General features: G+C 44.3%; 1 protein-coding gene across 2 annotated transcripts; it reads right to left on the bottom strand.

Moving 5' to 3' along the window:
• Positions 1 to 3,041: 3,041 nt before the first annotated feature.
• On the bottom strand, positions 3,042 to 9,429 carry NDUFS5 (NADH:ubiquinone oxidoreductase subunit S5). 2 transcript variants are annotated; one of them, XM_054720796.1, is made up of 3 exons: positions 9,294 to 9,429; positions 7,397 to 7,614; positions 3,042 to 3,260 (listed from the first exon to the last, which is right to left on the bottom strand). In XM_054720796.1, the coding sequence occupies exons 2-3, from the start codon at positions 7,610 to 7,612 to the stop codon at positions 3,153 to 3,155; spliced, it is 324 nt and encodes a 107-aa protein (XP_054576771.1). In that variant the 5' UTR covers positions 7,613 to 7,614; positions 9,294 to 9,429; the 3' UTR covers positions 3,042 to 3,152. The 2 variants fall into 2 exon arrangements, with proteins under 2 accessions (XP_054576771.1, XP_008149389.1); XM_008151167.3 differs by having other exon boundaries at positions 9,326 to 9,429.
• Positions 9,430 to 17,017: the final 7,588 nt, after the last annotated feature.

Raw genomic sequence — 17,017 nt, 5'->3', positions numbered from 1 at the left:
AAATCAATAAAAAGAAAATAAAATAAATAAATATTTATTTAAAAAAATATATATATATTAAAAAACAAAAAGTCCCACTCTCATCTCAGGAAACAGCTAGCTCATTCCTCCTCTTGAGAAACCCCTAATTTTGACATGATCTGGCTTTATGCTCCCAGCCCATTCTTCTGGAAAGCAGGACAAAGCCAGTTGGCCCATAGAACCGTATGTCAGCAGAAGCCTTGGATGTTCAGCAGCTGCAAAGTGAAGCCCGAGGGGAGGTAGCTGTGTCCTAAAAGAGTAAAGAATGCTGTGCTGGTAGTTCCAGTCAGATTGGTGATCCCAGAAATGTGGAAGTTTCAATAGTTCTCAGGAGAAGCCTGAAAATGATCTATTTTTCATCATGGAGTCAAACAAGTAGCTAGCTCTGTTGACCTGGTCAGCTCTGCCATTTCAGTGTCCAAACCTAACAGCTCCAATGTGGAGGCAAAAATCAAACTTCTGAGTTCGCTGACCCCTTACAAAGGACATGAGGCTTCATGAGCCACCTGGCCTCTTTGATCCAGTGCATTCTATTCTGGCTTCTTCTCCGAGAGGGAACTATCAAAAGAAGTTGATCTTCTTTTGCCCGATTCCTCACCCCTTTATTTCTCAGCTCAGCATCTCCAGCCTTCTGACCAGGGCTGAGAAAAGTTGAACCATCTCTTGCTCTGTTTGGACAGAGCGCCACCCAACAATGGACAGCAGGCATGGGCTTCCTGCAGGAGCCTTGGCTTCCCTTAGTGCTCAGTTTCTGGAGATAAAAGACAAAACAATTGCCCTAGCCCCGTGGTCGGCAAACTGCAGCTCACGAGCCACATGCGGCTCTTTGGCCCCTTGAGTGTGGCTCTTCCACAAAATACCACGGCCTAGGTGAGTCTATTTTGAAGAAGTGGTGTTAGAAGTTTAAATTTAAAAAATTTGGCTCTCAAAAGAAATTTCAATCGTTGTATTGTTGATATTTGGCTCTGTTGACTAATGAGTTTGCCGACCACTGCCCTAGCCAGTTTGGCTCAATGGACAGAGCGTCCACCTGCAAACAGGTCAAGTACCTCAGTTGCAGGCTTGATCTCCGGCCCTGGTTGGGGCGCGTGTGGGAGGTGGCCAATCAATGTCTCTCTCACATCGCTGTTTCTCTCTGTCTCTCCCTCTTCCTTCCACTCTCTCCAAAAATCATTGGAAAAATATCCTTGGCTGAGGATTAACAAAAAAACAACAAAAAAAGAAAAAACAATCTGGTTTATCAACAACATCCTCTGCTCAATACATCTTGCATGTATGGCCTAAGACATTATCATTCTCCTTGGTCACAGTGCCATGTGTCTGGCCCTCCACAAAATAAGGAAAAAAGGACACTGGCATCAGACTAGGAGGCAACTCAACTCGAAGAGACCCTTCAGGAGGGCTGGCCACAGATAATAGCGAAGAATAACAATAATGAGAAGCAACGGCTATCATTTATCTAGTACCTATTACACGCAAAGTAGTTCTGGGTTAAATGCCTGTGTGTTCACTTAATTGTCAGGGAAATTCCATTAAGTAAATAGAATGATCTCTCCTTTGCAATTGAAGAGACTGCAGCTCAGAAAGGGAATGCAACTTGCCAAAGGTGACTTCAACAAGACTGGGTTTGAACTGCTTGATGTTCTGATGCAAGTGACATATTTACTGAACCGGTAGCTCCAAGTAAGGTTTTGTAACATTGAGTTCTCCCCATCTCTTTCTTGGCTGGAATTGCCCAGGCAGCCGAAGCCATGGCAGTTCAGGGTTGCTCCTGTCTTCAGCCAGGCTGGCAGATGAGTGCCTCCAATATGCTGATTGTTTCTGCTCAAATCTCTGGTCTGTAAGAAACGATGCCCAATCCCAGGAATTAGAATGGTCACTGGGAGTCCTCCAGATGCCTAGGCTGGGGAGTGGGAAGGGGGACAGGACACCCTTTTGATATTATTCAGCCTTGAAAAGAAACGCTGACATGTTACAGAACCTTGAGGACATTATGCAAAGTGAAATAAGCCAGTGACAGAAGTATTGGTCCTGACCGGGTGGCTCAGTTAGTTGGAGTGTCATCCCACACACCAAAAGGTCACAGATTCGATTTCCCATCAGGACACATGCTTGGGTTTTGGGATCAATCCTCTGTGGAAGCAGCCAATTATGTTTCTCTTTCATGTCAATGTTTCTTCTCTAAAATCAATAAACATATCCTCAGACAAGGATTAAAAAATGAGAAATACTGTATGATTCTACTGATATGTGGTACCTGTAGTAGTCCAAATCGTATAGAAAATGGAATCCTGGTTGCCAGGAGCTGGAGGGAGGGGAGGACGGGGAGTTATTGTTTAATGGGTATTATTATTAAGTTCAGTTTTCCAAGATGGAAGAAAGAGTTCTAGAGATGGATGTTGGTGATGGTTGCACAAAAATGTGAATGTACTTAATGCCACTCAACTGGACACTTAAATATAGTTAAGATGGTAAATATTGTTATATATATTTTACATTAAAAAATTGGGGGGAAATGCTGCAAGATATCAAAGGTTTCAACTATATTCTCAATATATATTAATTTTATAAGGTTCATAACCTTCTATACCCAGATTTTAACAGCATGTTTCTAAGCATGCCAATTAAAGGTACTATACCACTGGTGTAAGATAGCAAATTAAAACAATGGCATTGCTTCTTCAAAATTGTTATTTGAGTTGTGGTATTTTCTTAGCCTTAATGGTAGACTTCACAGACCTTATAGTAAACACACAATCAGTCTCTGCTGCCTCTCCCTCCCAGCCCAAGTCTGTGCTTTATGGAAGATAAACCAGAATCAAAACACTAAAGAACACTGCAACTTCTTAAATGAGTTACCATATTTGAAGTACCTCATACACATTAAGCATTCATTAAATGCTGCTCATTATCCCCTGGATGCTACTTTTTAAGGCACAGACAGAGGCATTTCCCCAAACTTAAAAAATAGGTTGCAATCTTATTATAGAAAAGTATGATCCAAGAGAAAACAGAACAAATAGGATGAAGCAATCCTTTATTTTTAGATACTTTCACAAAGAAGTTGTCAGTACATAAGCTTTCCAGTGGAGAAAATGAACATGAAAATCAGCCTCCAGCTGCTGCTCTGCTTAGGGCCTTGGGTTCTCCTCCTTGCCTGTGTGGTGGGGTGGAGGTGTGTACTTCCCCTCCTTGATTAGCTTATTCCGCTGTTTCATGATGGCACTCATGCGTTTCATCTGTCAAAGGAAGAAAGTATTTAAAACTAGGGGGAGGCCTCGGCCGGGTAACTCAGAGCATTGTCCCAATACACCAAGGTTGCAGATTTGATCCCCAGTCAGGGCACAAACAAGTATCAACCAATGAATGCATAAATAAATAGAACAATAAATCAATGTTTCTCTAAAATATAAACAAACAAACACAAGTAAATAAAAAACTAGGGGGAAGAAATGCACCAGAAAGCGAGGGCTGGAGAACCAGAAGGAAAATTGATTTCATTTTCAGAGGGCCTCTGAGATGAAACGTGTCTTTTAAAAACTAACTTGAAATAATTACTCAAGCTTTTAACAAATACACTTCTGGTATACCGTATTTTCCGGCGTATAAGACGACTGGGCGTATAGAAGATTTTCCTGGGTTAAAAAGTCGTCTTATACGCCGGAAAATACGGTATATAATAATATCTCCTTGAAATCTAATAACAAAACTTACAAGACAAAAACCCTTAAGAGCCCTAGCTGGTTTGGCTCAGTGGATAGAGCATCAGCTTGTGACTGAAGGGTCCTGGGTTCGATTCTGGTCAAGAGCACATGCCGGTGTTGCAGGCTTGATCCCTAGTAAGGGGCGTGCAGGAGGCAGCCAATCAATGATTCTCTATCACCACTGATGTTTCTATCTCTCTCTCCCTCTGCCTTCCTCTCTAAAATCAATAAAAATATATTTAAAAAAAAAACATTTAAGAGACATAGTCCTACATACTAAAAGCTTCTATTTTTTTTTATTTTTTTATTTATTGATTTTTTACAGAGAGGAAGGGAGAGGGATAGAGAGTTAGAAATATCGATGAGAGAGAAACATTGATCAGCTGCCTCCTGCACACCCCCTACTGGGGATGTGCCCGCAACCAAGGTACATGCCCTTGACCAGAATCAAACCTGGGACCCTTTAGTCCGCAGGCTGATGCTCTATCCACTGAGCCAAACTGGTTAGGGCATACTAAAAGCTTTTAAAATATTAAAGGCTATATATTCCTGACCTCTCTATGTCAAGGTGGCACTGCTGCTGTTGACTGTTTGCTGAGTATGAATGAAGCAGAAATAGCCAATATAAGGTCTCTTTCTACTACACTGAAATTAAGACCAATATATACTCTCAGCTACTACTCACTAGTGTTGAGCCCTGAGTTCTGCCTCTTCTCAGGTAGGCCATTCCTAGCAAATGCCATGCTATATAAGCCTTTGTGAGAGCATGATTCACATGGATTCTTCGACATAGAAAATACACTCACTAGTCATGACTGCATTATTTACCAGCTCAAACCTCAATGGCTTCCCATCTTACTGAAAGAAAAGCCGAGTCCTTCCTTATAATGACTTAGTTGGCCGACCTCCCTGCCTTTATGCTTAACACCTTCCTCTAGCTCTCTCTGACCCAGCTCAGGAGTCTTGGCGCTTTGCTGCTGCTTCTGCCGGACACGCTCTCCCCTGGTTTCCACTTGGCTCACTTTCTCTAAGTCTCTGTTCAAACGTCTTGTGTTGAACTCTTCTCTGACCACTCTATTTAAAAAAGAAAAACAACTTAGCCCCCATGACCAGGGCTTTCTATCCCTTTCCTATTTATTTTCCCCACTGCACTCAACTCCTGACACTCTATTTTTTAACTTGTTGGTTAACTTTCTGCTCCCCTCCCCACCATATAAGCTCCATTAGGACAGGGACTTAAAAAAAAAAAAAGTCTGGCTCTACCCAGTCTGGCTCAGTGGATAGAGCGTTGCCCTATGGACCAAAGGGTCCCAGGTTCGATTCCGGTCAATGGCATGTACCTTGGTTGCAGGCTCCTCCCCAGGCCCAGGGCCTGGTCCAGGCTCATGCAGGAGGCAACCAATCGATGTGTCTCTCTCACATCGATGTTTCTCTCTGTCTTTCCCTCTCTCTTCCACTCTCCCTGAAAATCAATGGAAAAAATATCCTGGGGTGAAGATTAAAAAAAAAAAGGCTGGGCTGCCCTAGCTGGTTTGGGTCGGCCTATGGACTGAAGGGTCCCTCAATTCCAGTCAACGGTACATGCTTGGGTTGCGGGCTCGATCCCCAGTAGGGGGTGTGCAGGAGGCAGCCAATCGATGATTCTCTCTCACCCTCTCTAAAATCAATAAAAAGATATTAAAAAAATAGATTTCTTGCCCTAGCTTGTTTGGCTCAGTGGATGGAGTGTCGGCCTGCGGACCGAAAGGTCCCAGGTTCGATTCTAGTCAAGGGCACATGCCCAGGTTGTGGGCTCGATCCCCAGTGGGGGGCGTGCAGGAGGCAGCCAATCAATGATTCTCTCATCATTGATGTTTCTATCTCTTTCTCCTTCTCCCTTCCTCTCTGAAATAAAAATATATTTTTTAAAAATAGATTTCTTTATGAAAGAAGTTTCCTAACAGAGGACTAGTCATGGTTAAGCTATTAGAACACCATGGTTTAAATCTTCACCTGAACTAGAGCCAATAACCACTTAGTGATGTGATATAGTAACCACAGGCTCTGGAGCCAGCATTGCCAGGCTCAAATCCCAGTTACAACACTTACTAGCTATATGACCTTAGGCAATGGCCCTAGTGTTTTAATTGTATGGTGGGGGAAATAATAGTAAAGCACCTTACAAGGCTGTTGTGAGAAATAAATGCATTATTATATGCCCGACACTTAGAACAGGGCTTGATTCTAATTTCCTGAATCACTAGTTTCTTCACCTAGGGGGAAGTATCTAGTCATTTAGGGTAACCTCTAAAACAGTAACATATCTATTCATAAACTCATGGGATAAGGAAGTGACCTTGGGGGAACTCTTCAATATTTCCAGATAAGGACATCAAGACAAACAAGTGACTTGCCTGAAGACGCAAAAATAGTGGTGGCAGAACCACACCAAAACCCAGCTCTTCTAACTTCAATCCAATGTCCTTTCCACCTCACCACACTGCCTCCTCTTGGTGTAAATTTTCCACAGTGAGTAAAGTCTTAATCTGAGCAAGGAATAATGCGAGCTCACGAGAAGACATTGTGAACTAGCTGGTAGGTGGCCAAACATGACCCATTCATTGTCCTACAATATAGACACTATATTACACACTAAATGATCAGTATTCCTGCAGAGATCAATACAAAATTATGACCCGACATCCTCTCATTCCTTCCAAATTTGGCTTCACTTTAACCAAATGCTAACAGACGTTAAAAGACATTTAAAATGTTGATCAATTTAACTTAAAATCTAAATTGTCTCCCTGAACTACAAGAAACTAAGTTATAAAAACATTTCTATTTGTTATACCTGGAGCACAAAAAGAGGCAAAACAACAGCCCACATTCAAAGATTTCTTTTTTAAGGGAGAATAGAGCTCTCAATGTGTTAGCCCTGTGTTAGCACCCCCTTTTCCCTATGCATTTTTGGTTAGGCTCACCTAAAGCAATCTCATTAACACCTCCACCTTCCCCAGAGTATAAATACTTCAGAGATTGTTATATCAGGTTCAATGTAATAGACCTTCAAGGTTTTTTGTTTGTTTGTTTGTTGTTTAATATATTTTATTGATTTTTTACAGAGAGGAAGAGAGAGTTAGAAACATCGATGAGAGAGAAACATGGATCAGCTGCCTCTTGCACACCCCCCACTGGGGATGTGCCCGCAACCAAGGCACATGCCCTTGACCGGAATCGAACCTGGGACCCTTGAGTCCGCAGGCCGACGCTCTATCCACTGAGCCAAACCGGTTTCGGCGACCTTCAAGGTTTTAACCCCTTCCCCAATGAGGGTTCAATGAATTTTAAAGATTTTTACCCGAAGATTTTCACAAACATCCAAGACAGGTTGATATTCTTTGCTTTATGGCCTACTACAAAAATAGAAACAGACACAGACATGTAATTTCTAACCTGATGGCTACAGCAAGGTTCGATACTAAGGAAAATCAGAGATGAGGAAGAACATTGAGGAACAACAGATCTTCCTCAGATGTGAAGACATTTAACTTCCTTGACATGGTACCTAAACAGAGGTGTTTCACCATAAAAGTCTTGCCAATTCAACTCAATGACCAATTAAAAATACTGAAAAGTAGCCCCAAAGAAATAAGGAAGTAACTCAGCTCCCACCTCCATCACTTCCTCACCGTTTTCTGCCGAAGCAGACATTCTAATAAATCTTCATATTCTATCTGGCACTCTTTCCGTGCGCGGATACCACCAATTCCATGTGAACATTCTATCCATTCTTTTTCAAAAGCATGGCATCGAGATGGAATCCTGTGAGGCTGTTCAGCACTTTGGATTGACAGCCAGCGGTCTAAGTCAATGCCCAACTTCTTCTGTATATCAAAGAAAGGCATGGCTGAAATGGAAGGTAAAAAAAGATATAATGCCATAAAATATAATCAAGTAAGAAATTTCTAAGAAAATGAGGTTATTATGATAAACTAGAGGCCCAGTGCATGATTTAATCATGCACCTGGTGCACCAGCCGGCTGTCTGTCCGCTGGTGCACCAGGCCTTTAGAAAGCCTCCAGCGCAGCCGTGGCGCAGACGCTGAGCTCGTGGCGCCAGCCGCAAGCTCAGCGTCCTGCTGGCCCAATCAGCTACCCCAGCCACCCTGAGTCCCACCCCCTGCGCCTCCTGCTGGTCCAATCGTGGGCGTAGCGGAGTGATGGTAATTTACATATTACCATTTTATTATGTAGGATAGCCCTCTAGAAAGTTATTTTACACTATTCTCCCAACTTCTTCGCACCAAACTTTTTCATTAGACAGATTCTCCCAGTTTATGGCAGATGAACAATTTCTGTGCTTTCACAAAACGCAAGGAAAAGAGAACTAAAACAAAGTATAAAAATCTTCTTTATATTGATAAAGTCATGTTTATCAAAAGTTAGAGTTTTTATGTTTTGACTTAATAATCCCAATTCTTTGAGTCATATCTGAAGAAAAAACTGAAAAGAACAAAAAGAGCATAAGCACTGAAGCATTTCTTTACATATTTCTATCCATATCAACTTAGATGACACCTTCCCTGAGAAGCCATCCTGAAACCGGCATCCCTCCTTTATGTTAACACATCAGTCTCCACTTCCCATAGTTCTTTGCATGCCACTATAATGGACTATTTACTTGAATGTCTCCCTTATTGAACAATGAATGCAGTAAGGGCAGGGACCAGGGAGTAGTTAGTTAAAAAAAAAAAAAAAAAAGGTTAATTTCAAACAACTTAAATGGATAATTAAATCCATTACCTACTTAGAATAGAAAGATATTCAGGAAAAAAGAAAAATAAACATGGGACATACATTTTAATGTCAAGAAAAATACAACAATAATGCCAAAGAGAAACTGTCTGCAAAAGAAGACTGGAGGAAAGCACACACACACAAAGGCAATGTTATGTATGAATAGATCTACAGGTGAATTTAACTTTTAAATTTCCTACCCATTCTTTAAGTCATTTACTAAATAACGTGCCAGGCACTGGAATGGGGAAAAGCAGCAGCTGCAACGTTAAGGACGAGAATACAGATACACAGCGAATTGGGGACCCAAAGGAAGGAACAAACCAGGGGTTCAGAGCTCGAAGAAGGAAGAATCAATTCCGTCCAGGTGGCTTGAAAATGCCTTTTAGGATGGGCTGAGTTTGCGAAGTGAAGGTCAGGGTACAGCAGGAGTTTCAGCCGCAGGTTCTGGGTATGTTTGAGGGACACTGAGGACCCAGACATGGCTGGAGCGTAAAGAGCATTTCGGGAAGAACGGAATGAGCTGAAGCGGTGTGAAGGCCGCAATCACGCGGGGACTTGGAAGCCGAGAAAAGGAGCATGGGCTTCGGGTTAAGAGCCAGAAGGCCAAAGCATTAAGCCGGCAGATACTCAGTTAGCCTGCAAGGAGAACCGAGAGAGGCGCGGGCTACAGGCTTCAGTGACATTGGCTGTGTGAGCCAAGGGTCCTGGGGAAGCGGAAGACACGCCCAGAGTTCCAGTGAGAGAGAACGGGCACCCGGCAAGCCACGAGGAAATTAGTTAAAGAAACCTCGGAAGGAAGTTCCTTAAGCTGAGCCCTACCGTCCTGCGGCGGTGCCCTTGCCCGTTCGCTGGCTGCGGGTACAGGATGATCGGCAGGCGACGCGGAGATCTGCCGCAAAGGATGCCCGCGGCGCGACGCTTGCAGCGCGACGCCGGAAGTAGATCTTCCTTCCGCCGTCTCGCCCCGGAAACCATAGGAACCAGGCCTATCTATCTGCGCCTGCGCGGGTGTGCTCCTGGCATTCTGGAGGTGTGACGGGGGCGTCCACTGACCTGCCCTAAAGAGCCGCCTTAGAGAGCACCCGGCGGGTAGTGCGTTCCGCCTGCCTCCGGGGACTGTGTCACGCACTCTCCCGACAGCTTTGATTCGTGAGGCACTTGACCAAGGCCACTCGAGGGAGAAAAGTGTGTCCCCTCCGCCATCCAGTAACGGTTAAGCTCATGGACTGCGGACCCGCGCTAGGTGGGTTAATGTTCTGACTTCGCCACTTGTGTGGGACCCAGGCAGCTTCCTAATCTCACTTAACCTCGGTTCCTCAAATTAAAATTAAAATATTGCCCTGGCCGAGTAGCTCAATCGGTTAGAGATCGTCCTGCTGAGCCAAGGTTGTGGGTTCGATTCCCAGTCAGGGCACACATCGGAAGCAATCAATGCATACATACATGAGTGGAACAACAAATTGATGTTTCTCTTTCTCCCTTCCTTCCACTGTGCCTAAGATCAGTATAAAAAATTTTTCAAGTTTAAAATATTACTTTAGCCGAAACCGGTTTGGCTCAGTGTATAGAGAGTTGGTCTGCGGACTGAAGGGTCCCAGGTTCGATTCCGGTCAAGGGCATGTACATTGGTTGCGGGCGCATACCCAGTGGGAGGTGTGCAAGAGGCAGCTGGTCGATGTTTCTCTCTCATCGATGTTTCTGGCTCTCTATCCCTCTCTCTTCCTCTCTGTAAAAAATCAATAAAATATATTTAAAAAAATAAATAAAATAAAATAAAATATTACTTTAAAAGAAAATAATAGTACCTATAGCATAGGGGGGCTTTGGGGATTAAATAAATGCGTAAAGCACCGAGGCTGTTCCTGGACGGTGGGAACCAGTCTAAGGCAATCACAGTGTTTGATGTCTCAGCTTCTAAAGTTTGTGGATTCAGGAAAGCTGATAAAGACCATGATGCCTTCCTCTGTTTGAGAACCTCCAATGGCTCCCTTTGACTGCAGAGGAGCATCCAAAGTGGTGTGCATGTGTGGGTACCATAGGGTATATGTAATATGATACATTAAAGTTGTGGGAAGAAAATATGAGAATATTTCTGTTTATCGAATCTTTTTAAAAATCTATCTTTTTGCTTTTGGGTTTTGTTTTTAATCTTCACCCGTGGACATTTTTTCCATTGATTTTTTTAAAAAACATACTTTTATTGATTTCAGAGAGGAAAGGAGAGGGAGAGAGAGATAGAAACATCAATGATGAGAAAGAATCATTGATCGGCTGCCTCCTGCACGCCCCCCACTGGGGATTGAGCCCACAACCTGAGCATGTGCCCTTGACTGGAATCGAACCTGGACCCTTCAGTCCGCAGGCCGCTGCTCCATCCACTGAGCCAAACCGGCCAGGGCTCCATTGATTTTTAGAGAGCAAGGAAGGGAGGGAGAGAGAGAATCATTGATGTGAGAGACACACATCGATTGCCGCACAAGGCCGGACAGGAGATGGGAACGAAGGTATGTGTCCTTGGCCGGAAATCAAACCCACGACCATTTGGTCCCCAGGCCGCAGCTCTAAGCACTGAGCCAAACCAGCCAGAGCTAAAATTTCTGTGTGTGTGTATGTGTGTGTGTGTGTAAATGTTTTTAAAGTACATAACATCACTGTAGTGGTACATATAAATAACTTGCAATTAAATATTTATTTGGGGTTTGAGCTGAAAATTTATTTTCCTTTTAAGTGATGTGCTCTCAAAAACGTTTAGCCCAGCTAGTGTGGCTCAGTGTTTGAGTGTCGACCCAGTAACTGGGAGGTTATGGTTAGATCCAGGTCAGGGCACATGCCAGAGTTGCCGGCTCAATCCCCAGTATTCGTTGTGCAGGAAGCAGCTTATCGATGATTCTCTCTCATTAGTGATATTTCTATCTATCGCCCTTCTCCCTTTGAAATAAATAAAAACATATTTAAAAAGCAAAAAACATTTAGCCAAGTCCAGCATTCCAACCTTCCCAGCCTCCGTCCAAAATCCCCTGCCTAATGTTCCAACCAAGAGCTTGTTTCAATGTATTTCAGGAAAAGTCCTGCCACCCAAGTCTCTTTGATTTTTTTTTTTTAACCTTTCCCCAGGAGTGACACCATTTCCATCCCATCTCCATTTCTGCATGCCAGATTCCTGATCTACTTAAGGACTTTTGCAAAGGTTTTATTCCCCCAAGGGAATTAAATGCCCCTAAGTCCCAGATCACCTACTCTGGAGATTATCCCTAAGGTCCCAGAATTTGCTGGTTTTATTCAAGCACTAGAGGCCCAGTGCATGGATTCATGCACCAGTGGGGTCCCTTGGCCTGGTCTGCACCCTCTTGCAATTCAGGACCCCTCAGTGGATGTCGGAATAGATGGTTTCGGCCCGATCCCCTCAGGCCCGATCCAGACAGGAGGGAGCCTGATCCTGTGTGTTGAGCGTCTATCCCCTGGTGTCAGTGAGCGTCATAGCAACCGGTCGTCCAGTCATCCTGTCGTTCGGTCACTTAGGCTTTTATATATATATAGATTCCAATTCTTCCTTCCTTCCCCCCATCAGATTAGAGTTTCAGTGCAATTAGAATTTCCTGAGCACCTAATACATACCCAGCGGAATACTGGGGGCTTATGGAACTCTTAATTCATGGCCCTTGCTCACAAAATACCAGAGCTCGTAAGGTATTGTTCACCACCACCCTTTGCATTTCTCCCACTTTTTTGTTGGAAACTGAAGTTGTATTTTGTCTTTTCCTCATCTTTTATCCAATATTTAATTACTGCCCAAGTTCTCTCAAATATTCCTCCCACGGGTTTCCATTATTTCCTTTCTGCCTCCCAGCTCCTCACATCAATCTCTTTTTCCCTGACTAATCTTCCTAAAATACTAACTTCATTGTATCATTCCTTAGATACCAGGCAGGATAGATAAGTACAAAGATGGGCAACACAGATGCCTCTAAGGTCAAACAGAGCTCACCCTGAAAACAAAAGTACCATGATAAATGGCAACTGGTACTTGGCCTCAATGTGACTAATGGGAAGGAGTGGTGGGGAATAAGACAAACTGGGGGGCATATGTCTGTGCTGTCTGAAGGCAGCAGCAGCTGTTCAGTTCTCTCCTATTACTGTTGAGAGAATCAGGGCCCCAAATTGTCAAATCTTGATGTTTTTCAAGAGAAGCCAGAAATCTTAAATGTGAAACCTCCCATTTAAAAAATTTGGGGCAACTAATTTTTCAAAAAGTGCTGGCCAAACAAAACCCACATTGGAAATGGCCTTTATGCTGCCCAATTTCACCTCTTGGTTAGAGGGGAAAATGGAGGTTCAAAACAATTTACTTTGAACTATGATGGCTTTTACATCCAGCCTTGCTCCCTTCTTACTCTTGTTTGGGTTGCTTTTCTAAAACTCAAATCTGATCATTCAAAAAACACTGAGCTTTTATCACATGCCATGGCCCTTGTTGAGCTCTGGGGATGAAGACACAGAATGCTGTGGCAAGTGATAAAACAAAGATGAACAAAACAAGGGAGAACAGAAAAGGAGGAAGTCATTCATACTGATCGGGCTGTGTTTGATATATCAGTATATTCAAGAAAAGGTCCAAATTCATTGGTTTTGGCATCAAGTCCCTTCATGATCTGATTTTGTCCCATTTCTAAGTTCTCAGATCCCGTTCTTACCAGCCCCTATTCAACCTCCTGTGTTCTCAGCCATCCAGAATTGCTCTCATGTTTCCAAACCTTAGGGGCAGGTTCTGTCTGGAATGATCCCATCTGCTCACTGCCACCTCCCACTGTCTCCCATCTCCCAGGTAAATTCCTAATCCATCCAGGTTGGATACTATGCAATTTTCTGATAAAGGATTTCCAAATTCCTCAAGCATTTCTTGAGGTCCCAATAGCCCTGTAAGCTTCTATTATAGACATTGCTAACTGCTGATACGCCGATCCCCCCCCCCCCCCCCGCACACACACACACACACACACACAAGGGACCATGCACACAGCTTGCCAGCATGGGTGTGAAAGATGGCAGTGACAGGTCTTCCTCTACTGCAAATACTGGAAAACTACAATCCCCAGAAACCCACACCAGAACTGAGCCTGCACTGTTGCTGCAGTGACCACGGGGCTGCTTGGATATTGTGCATACGTCACAAGTGATGTAACTCAATATTAGGGGTTCCATGTCGCCCCTTTCTATTCCTAACCACCCTCAACCCCCACTTACCTTCATCGTCTTGTTTTGTGGATCCTTTGCTTCGTGGAAGTGTGATTTTACAACGAAATTAAAGGACTTTATGCTCAGAGGCAAGCCTGAACTGTTGCTTTTTCCAATCTGTATTCGGGAAACCTAGGCTTGAGACTGGAACGAACACAACTGGGCGTTCACCGATGGGCGTTCATCACTGTGATCTGTTTTTCCCCAACACAGCCTCATTCCCATCTTTCAAGGCGTAAGCGATGTTTCGATGACCTAATTTAAGGGCCTCATTCCCACCTCTGAAAACTAGCCTCAGCTGCTGCATGAGCACACGCCATAGCTAACGTCCCCTAAGTCTCCATTCACAGGATCTCTGCCCTTGACCTGCAGGATTTCCGCATGTCTACACGCCTCTTAGTCATAACCCAAGAAAAGCTTTAAAACTATCCTCCTACTGATAGACCATCTATAATTTAGCACGTTGGGAACTTCAGGCCTGTATCTGAAACCACCACCACCCAGATTTGAATAAACTGGGTAGCTTGTGGATCCCAGCACATTTGGGGAAAGCAGTGAGTTTGGAAACTTACCCCCCACCCTCATCCCCAAGCCTAGAGGAGCAGTAAGGTAGAGGCAACAAAGCCAATAATAAGCAAAGTCTGAAAAAGAAAGTAATGGGTCCTAAGGACTGGACTGTAATGAAAATCAGAATAATCATTTAAAGTATAATAAGAATGTGCCATTTGGGGGTAGAGAAAATATCAAGCTTAAGATGCAACAGGACCAGGAACCACTGAAGCAAGCAAGAGGAAGGCTGTGCCAGGCTCATGGTGGTAGCGGTATGGATGTTGGTAAACATTCCATCCCTACAATGTTTGGCTCATTCTGGTCTGAGGAGCTGCCTCTTGACCTTAATTAGGCTCCCCAGGTGGTAGGATTTCATGAAGAAAACACAGTTAAGGCCAATAGGCCACTCTATGGCACCTGACATATTTCTCATCATAAATTAACACACTTGGAGTCTGGTTTTATAGACAAACTAGGGGCCAGTGCACAGATTTGTGCACCATGAACTGTGGGCCGCGAGGCTGCGGTGGGCACAGGGGCGGGTCTCAGCCCATCCTTTGTTCCCCCGCCCGGTTCTCCCGCCATGGCCCCTGGTTCCCTGCCTGGCGGCAGGCCTCCCCCCCTCCCGCCCCCAGCCTGCTGCTCCCACTTGCTTATGGTGCCGGCCCCGCTTGCACCTGCTGATGGTGCTGAGTGATTGGGGCAGGTGTGAGCGGCAGCTCCGGTGCTGGCAGCAGTGCGAGCAGGGGCTGGCACTGGCAGCAGGTGCGAGTGCCAGGCGGGACGGAGACAGGCAGGAGCAAAGAATTTTCAGCCGAAACCGGTTTGGCTCAGTGGATAGAGTGTCGGCCTGCAGACTGGAGGGTCCCAGGTTCGATTCCGGTCAAGGGCATGTACCTTGGTTGCGGGCACATCCCCGGTGGGGGGTGTGCAGGAGGCAGCTGGTCGATGTTTCTCTCTCATTGACGTTTCTAGCTCTCTATCCCTCTCCCCTCCTCCCTGTAAAAATCAATAAAATATATTATAAAAATGTAAAAAAAAAAATTTTTTTTCAGTAATGACCAGAGGCTAGCCCCCAGGACAGCGACTGGCGCCCCACCTTGGTCTGGTGCCCCTGCTCACCTGCTCCACCATCCGGCCACAGCCAATGCCCACCATGGTCCACGCACGCCCCCTGGTGATCAGCGCACATCATAGCAACCGGTTGTTTGGCCATTGGGTCTATTTGCATATTAGGGTTTTATATATATATAGATAGAGCCAGCCTTCCTGAGTACAGATCAGAGTAAACTACCTGGAGGGATCCTGCCAGTGCAGCTGAGTAGCCTTCCTCAGGAAACACCCTGCTGTCTCTCTGGGTGCACAGACACTTATCAAAGCAAGTTTTATCATACTTCTGCCCACAAACCTTGAGCTTCTCTAGGGTAAGGATTGCACCTCTTACCCTGGCTGCACAGACACAACTGCAAAAGGCTTAAACTTACTTGATCTGAGAGTTAAGGGAATTTCAGGTAGTGCACTGATGACTGGAACAGCAGTATAATTCATTTAGTCACTCATCATTTAGGAACCAAGAATAGAGAGATAAATAGCTCAAGGTGCTACTAAGTATAGAGGAAGAGTTTACCAAATACACACATAAATGCATTATACAGTTTTAGAAAGGCATAAAATGAAGTAAACCTTCTCAAAAAGGTCTTCCTTACAATCCAATTTAGGCATCTAGTTACTTCTCTATCATTACCATTCTCTCTCTCTGTCTTTTTAAATAATTCTTCATTGTTGAAAGTATTACAAATGTCCCCCTTCATCCCCCATTGACCCCCTCCAGCCTGCCCCCACCCCTGCTCTTTTCTTCAAACACTTTCCAATCATAGATTTACTTGTTTACAGTTTGCCTATCTTGCTTTACAAGAATGTAAGTACCACAAGAGCAGGGACCTTATAGTTCTAGAGCCCAGAACAGTACTTGGCAAATAGTAGGTGCACAGTAAACATTTATCTAATGAGTAAGTAACTCTGCCATGAGGAACGGAACAAAAAGACAATTGCCACCCTGACCAGTTTGGCTCAGTGGATAGAGCATCGGCCTGCGGACTGAGGGTCCCGTGTTCGATTCCGGTCAAGGGCATGTGCCTTGGTTGCAGGCACATTCCCAGTAGGGGTGTGCAGGAGGCAGCTGATCGGTGTCTCTCTCTCTCTCTCTCTCTCTCTCGATGTTTCTAAACAAGATTAAAAACAAAAAGGTAAAGAAAAAGAATCTTTGCAAGTATGCTCAGGGAAGAAGGAACATGAGACTAGAAAAATTCTTCAAGGGCCATGCTCTTCTTTGACAGGCAAAGCCTGAGCTACATTTAAGCATCCTTCCCAAGCAATGTCCAGGTCTTATCTCTGGGCAAAGAGGCTCTTAATTGGTCAACCTGTCTCCAGTTTGGTATTCGCCCTTCTGTCCTGTACTTACCCTGAATTAGTTTCCCCAAAACTCTTCAGATTCCCACAGAATAAGAGGAAACTCCTAGTAGTCAGTGTCCTTCATTATCTTGCCTCTGCCACCTAGCTTCACACTCTCTTCCTAGGATCTACGTGAGTTTTTTACTCTGGCTAAACAAGAGTGTTGTGCCTGCACACCATGATTTCCTACCACCTAGCATTTGCTCATTTCAAATCCCAATTACTACTTTGCCTGAACCCTAGTCATTCTTTGAAACCTTACTCCAACTCTACCTCCCC

This window comes from Eptesicus fuscus, chromosome 9 (assembly GCF_027574615.1).
Source record: "Eptesicus fuscus isolate TK198812 chromosome 9, DD_ASM_mEF_20220401, whole genome shotgun sequence".
Classification (NCBI taxonomy): Eukaryota; Metazoa; Chordata; class Mammalia; order Chiroptera; family Vespertilionidae; genus Eptesicus; species Eptesicus fuscus.
The sequence above is the reverse complement of the archived record's forward strand: the minus strand, read 5'-3'. Positions and strand labels throughout refer to the sequence as shown.

Excerpts from the sequence above, each read along its gene's own strand:
- NDUFS5 (XM_054720796.1), bottom strand. The coding sequence starts at position 7,612 with ATGCCTTTCTTTGATATACAGAAGAAGTTGGGCATTGACTTAGACCGC. Across the intron at positions 3,261-7,396 it reads GTCTGCTTCGGCAGAAAACG|ATGAAACGCATGAGTGCCAT; the intron begins GTGAGGAAGTGA and ends TTCCTTTGACAG.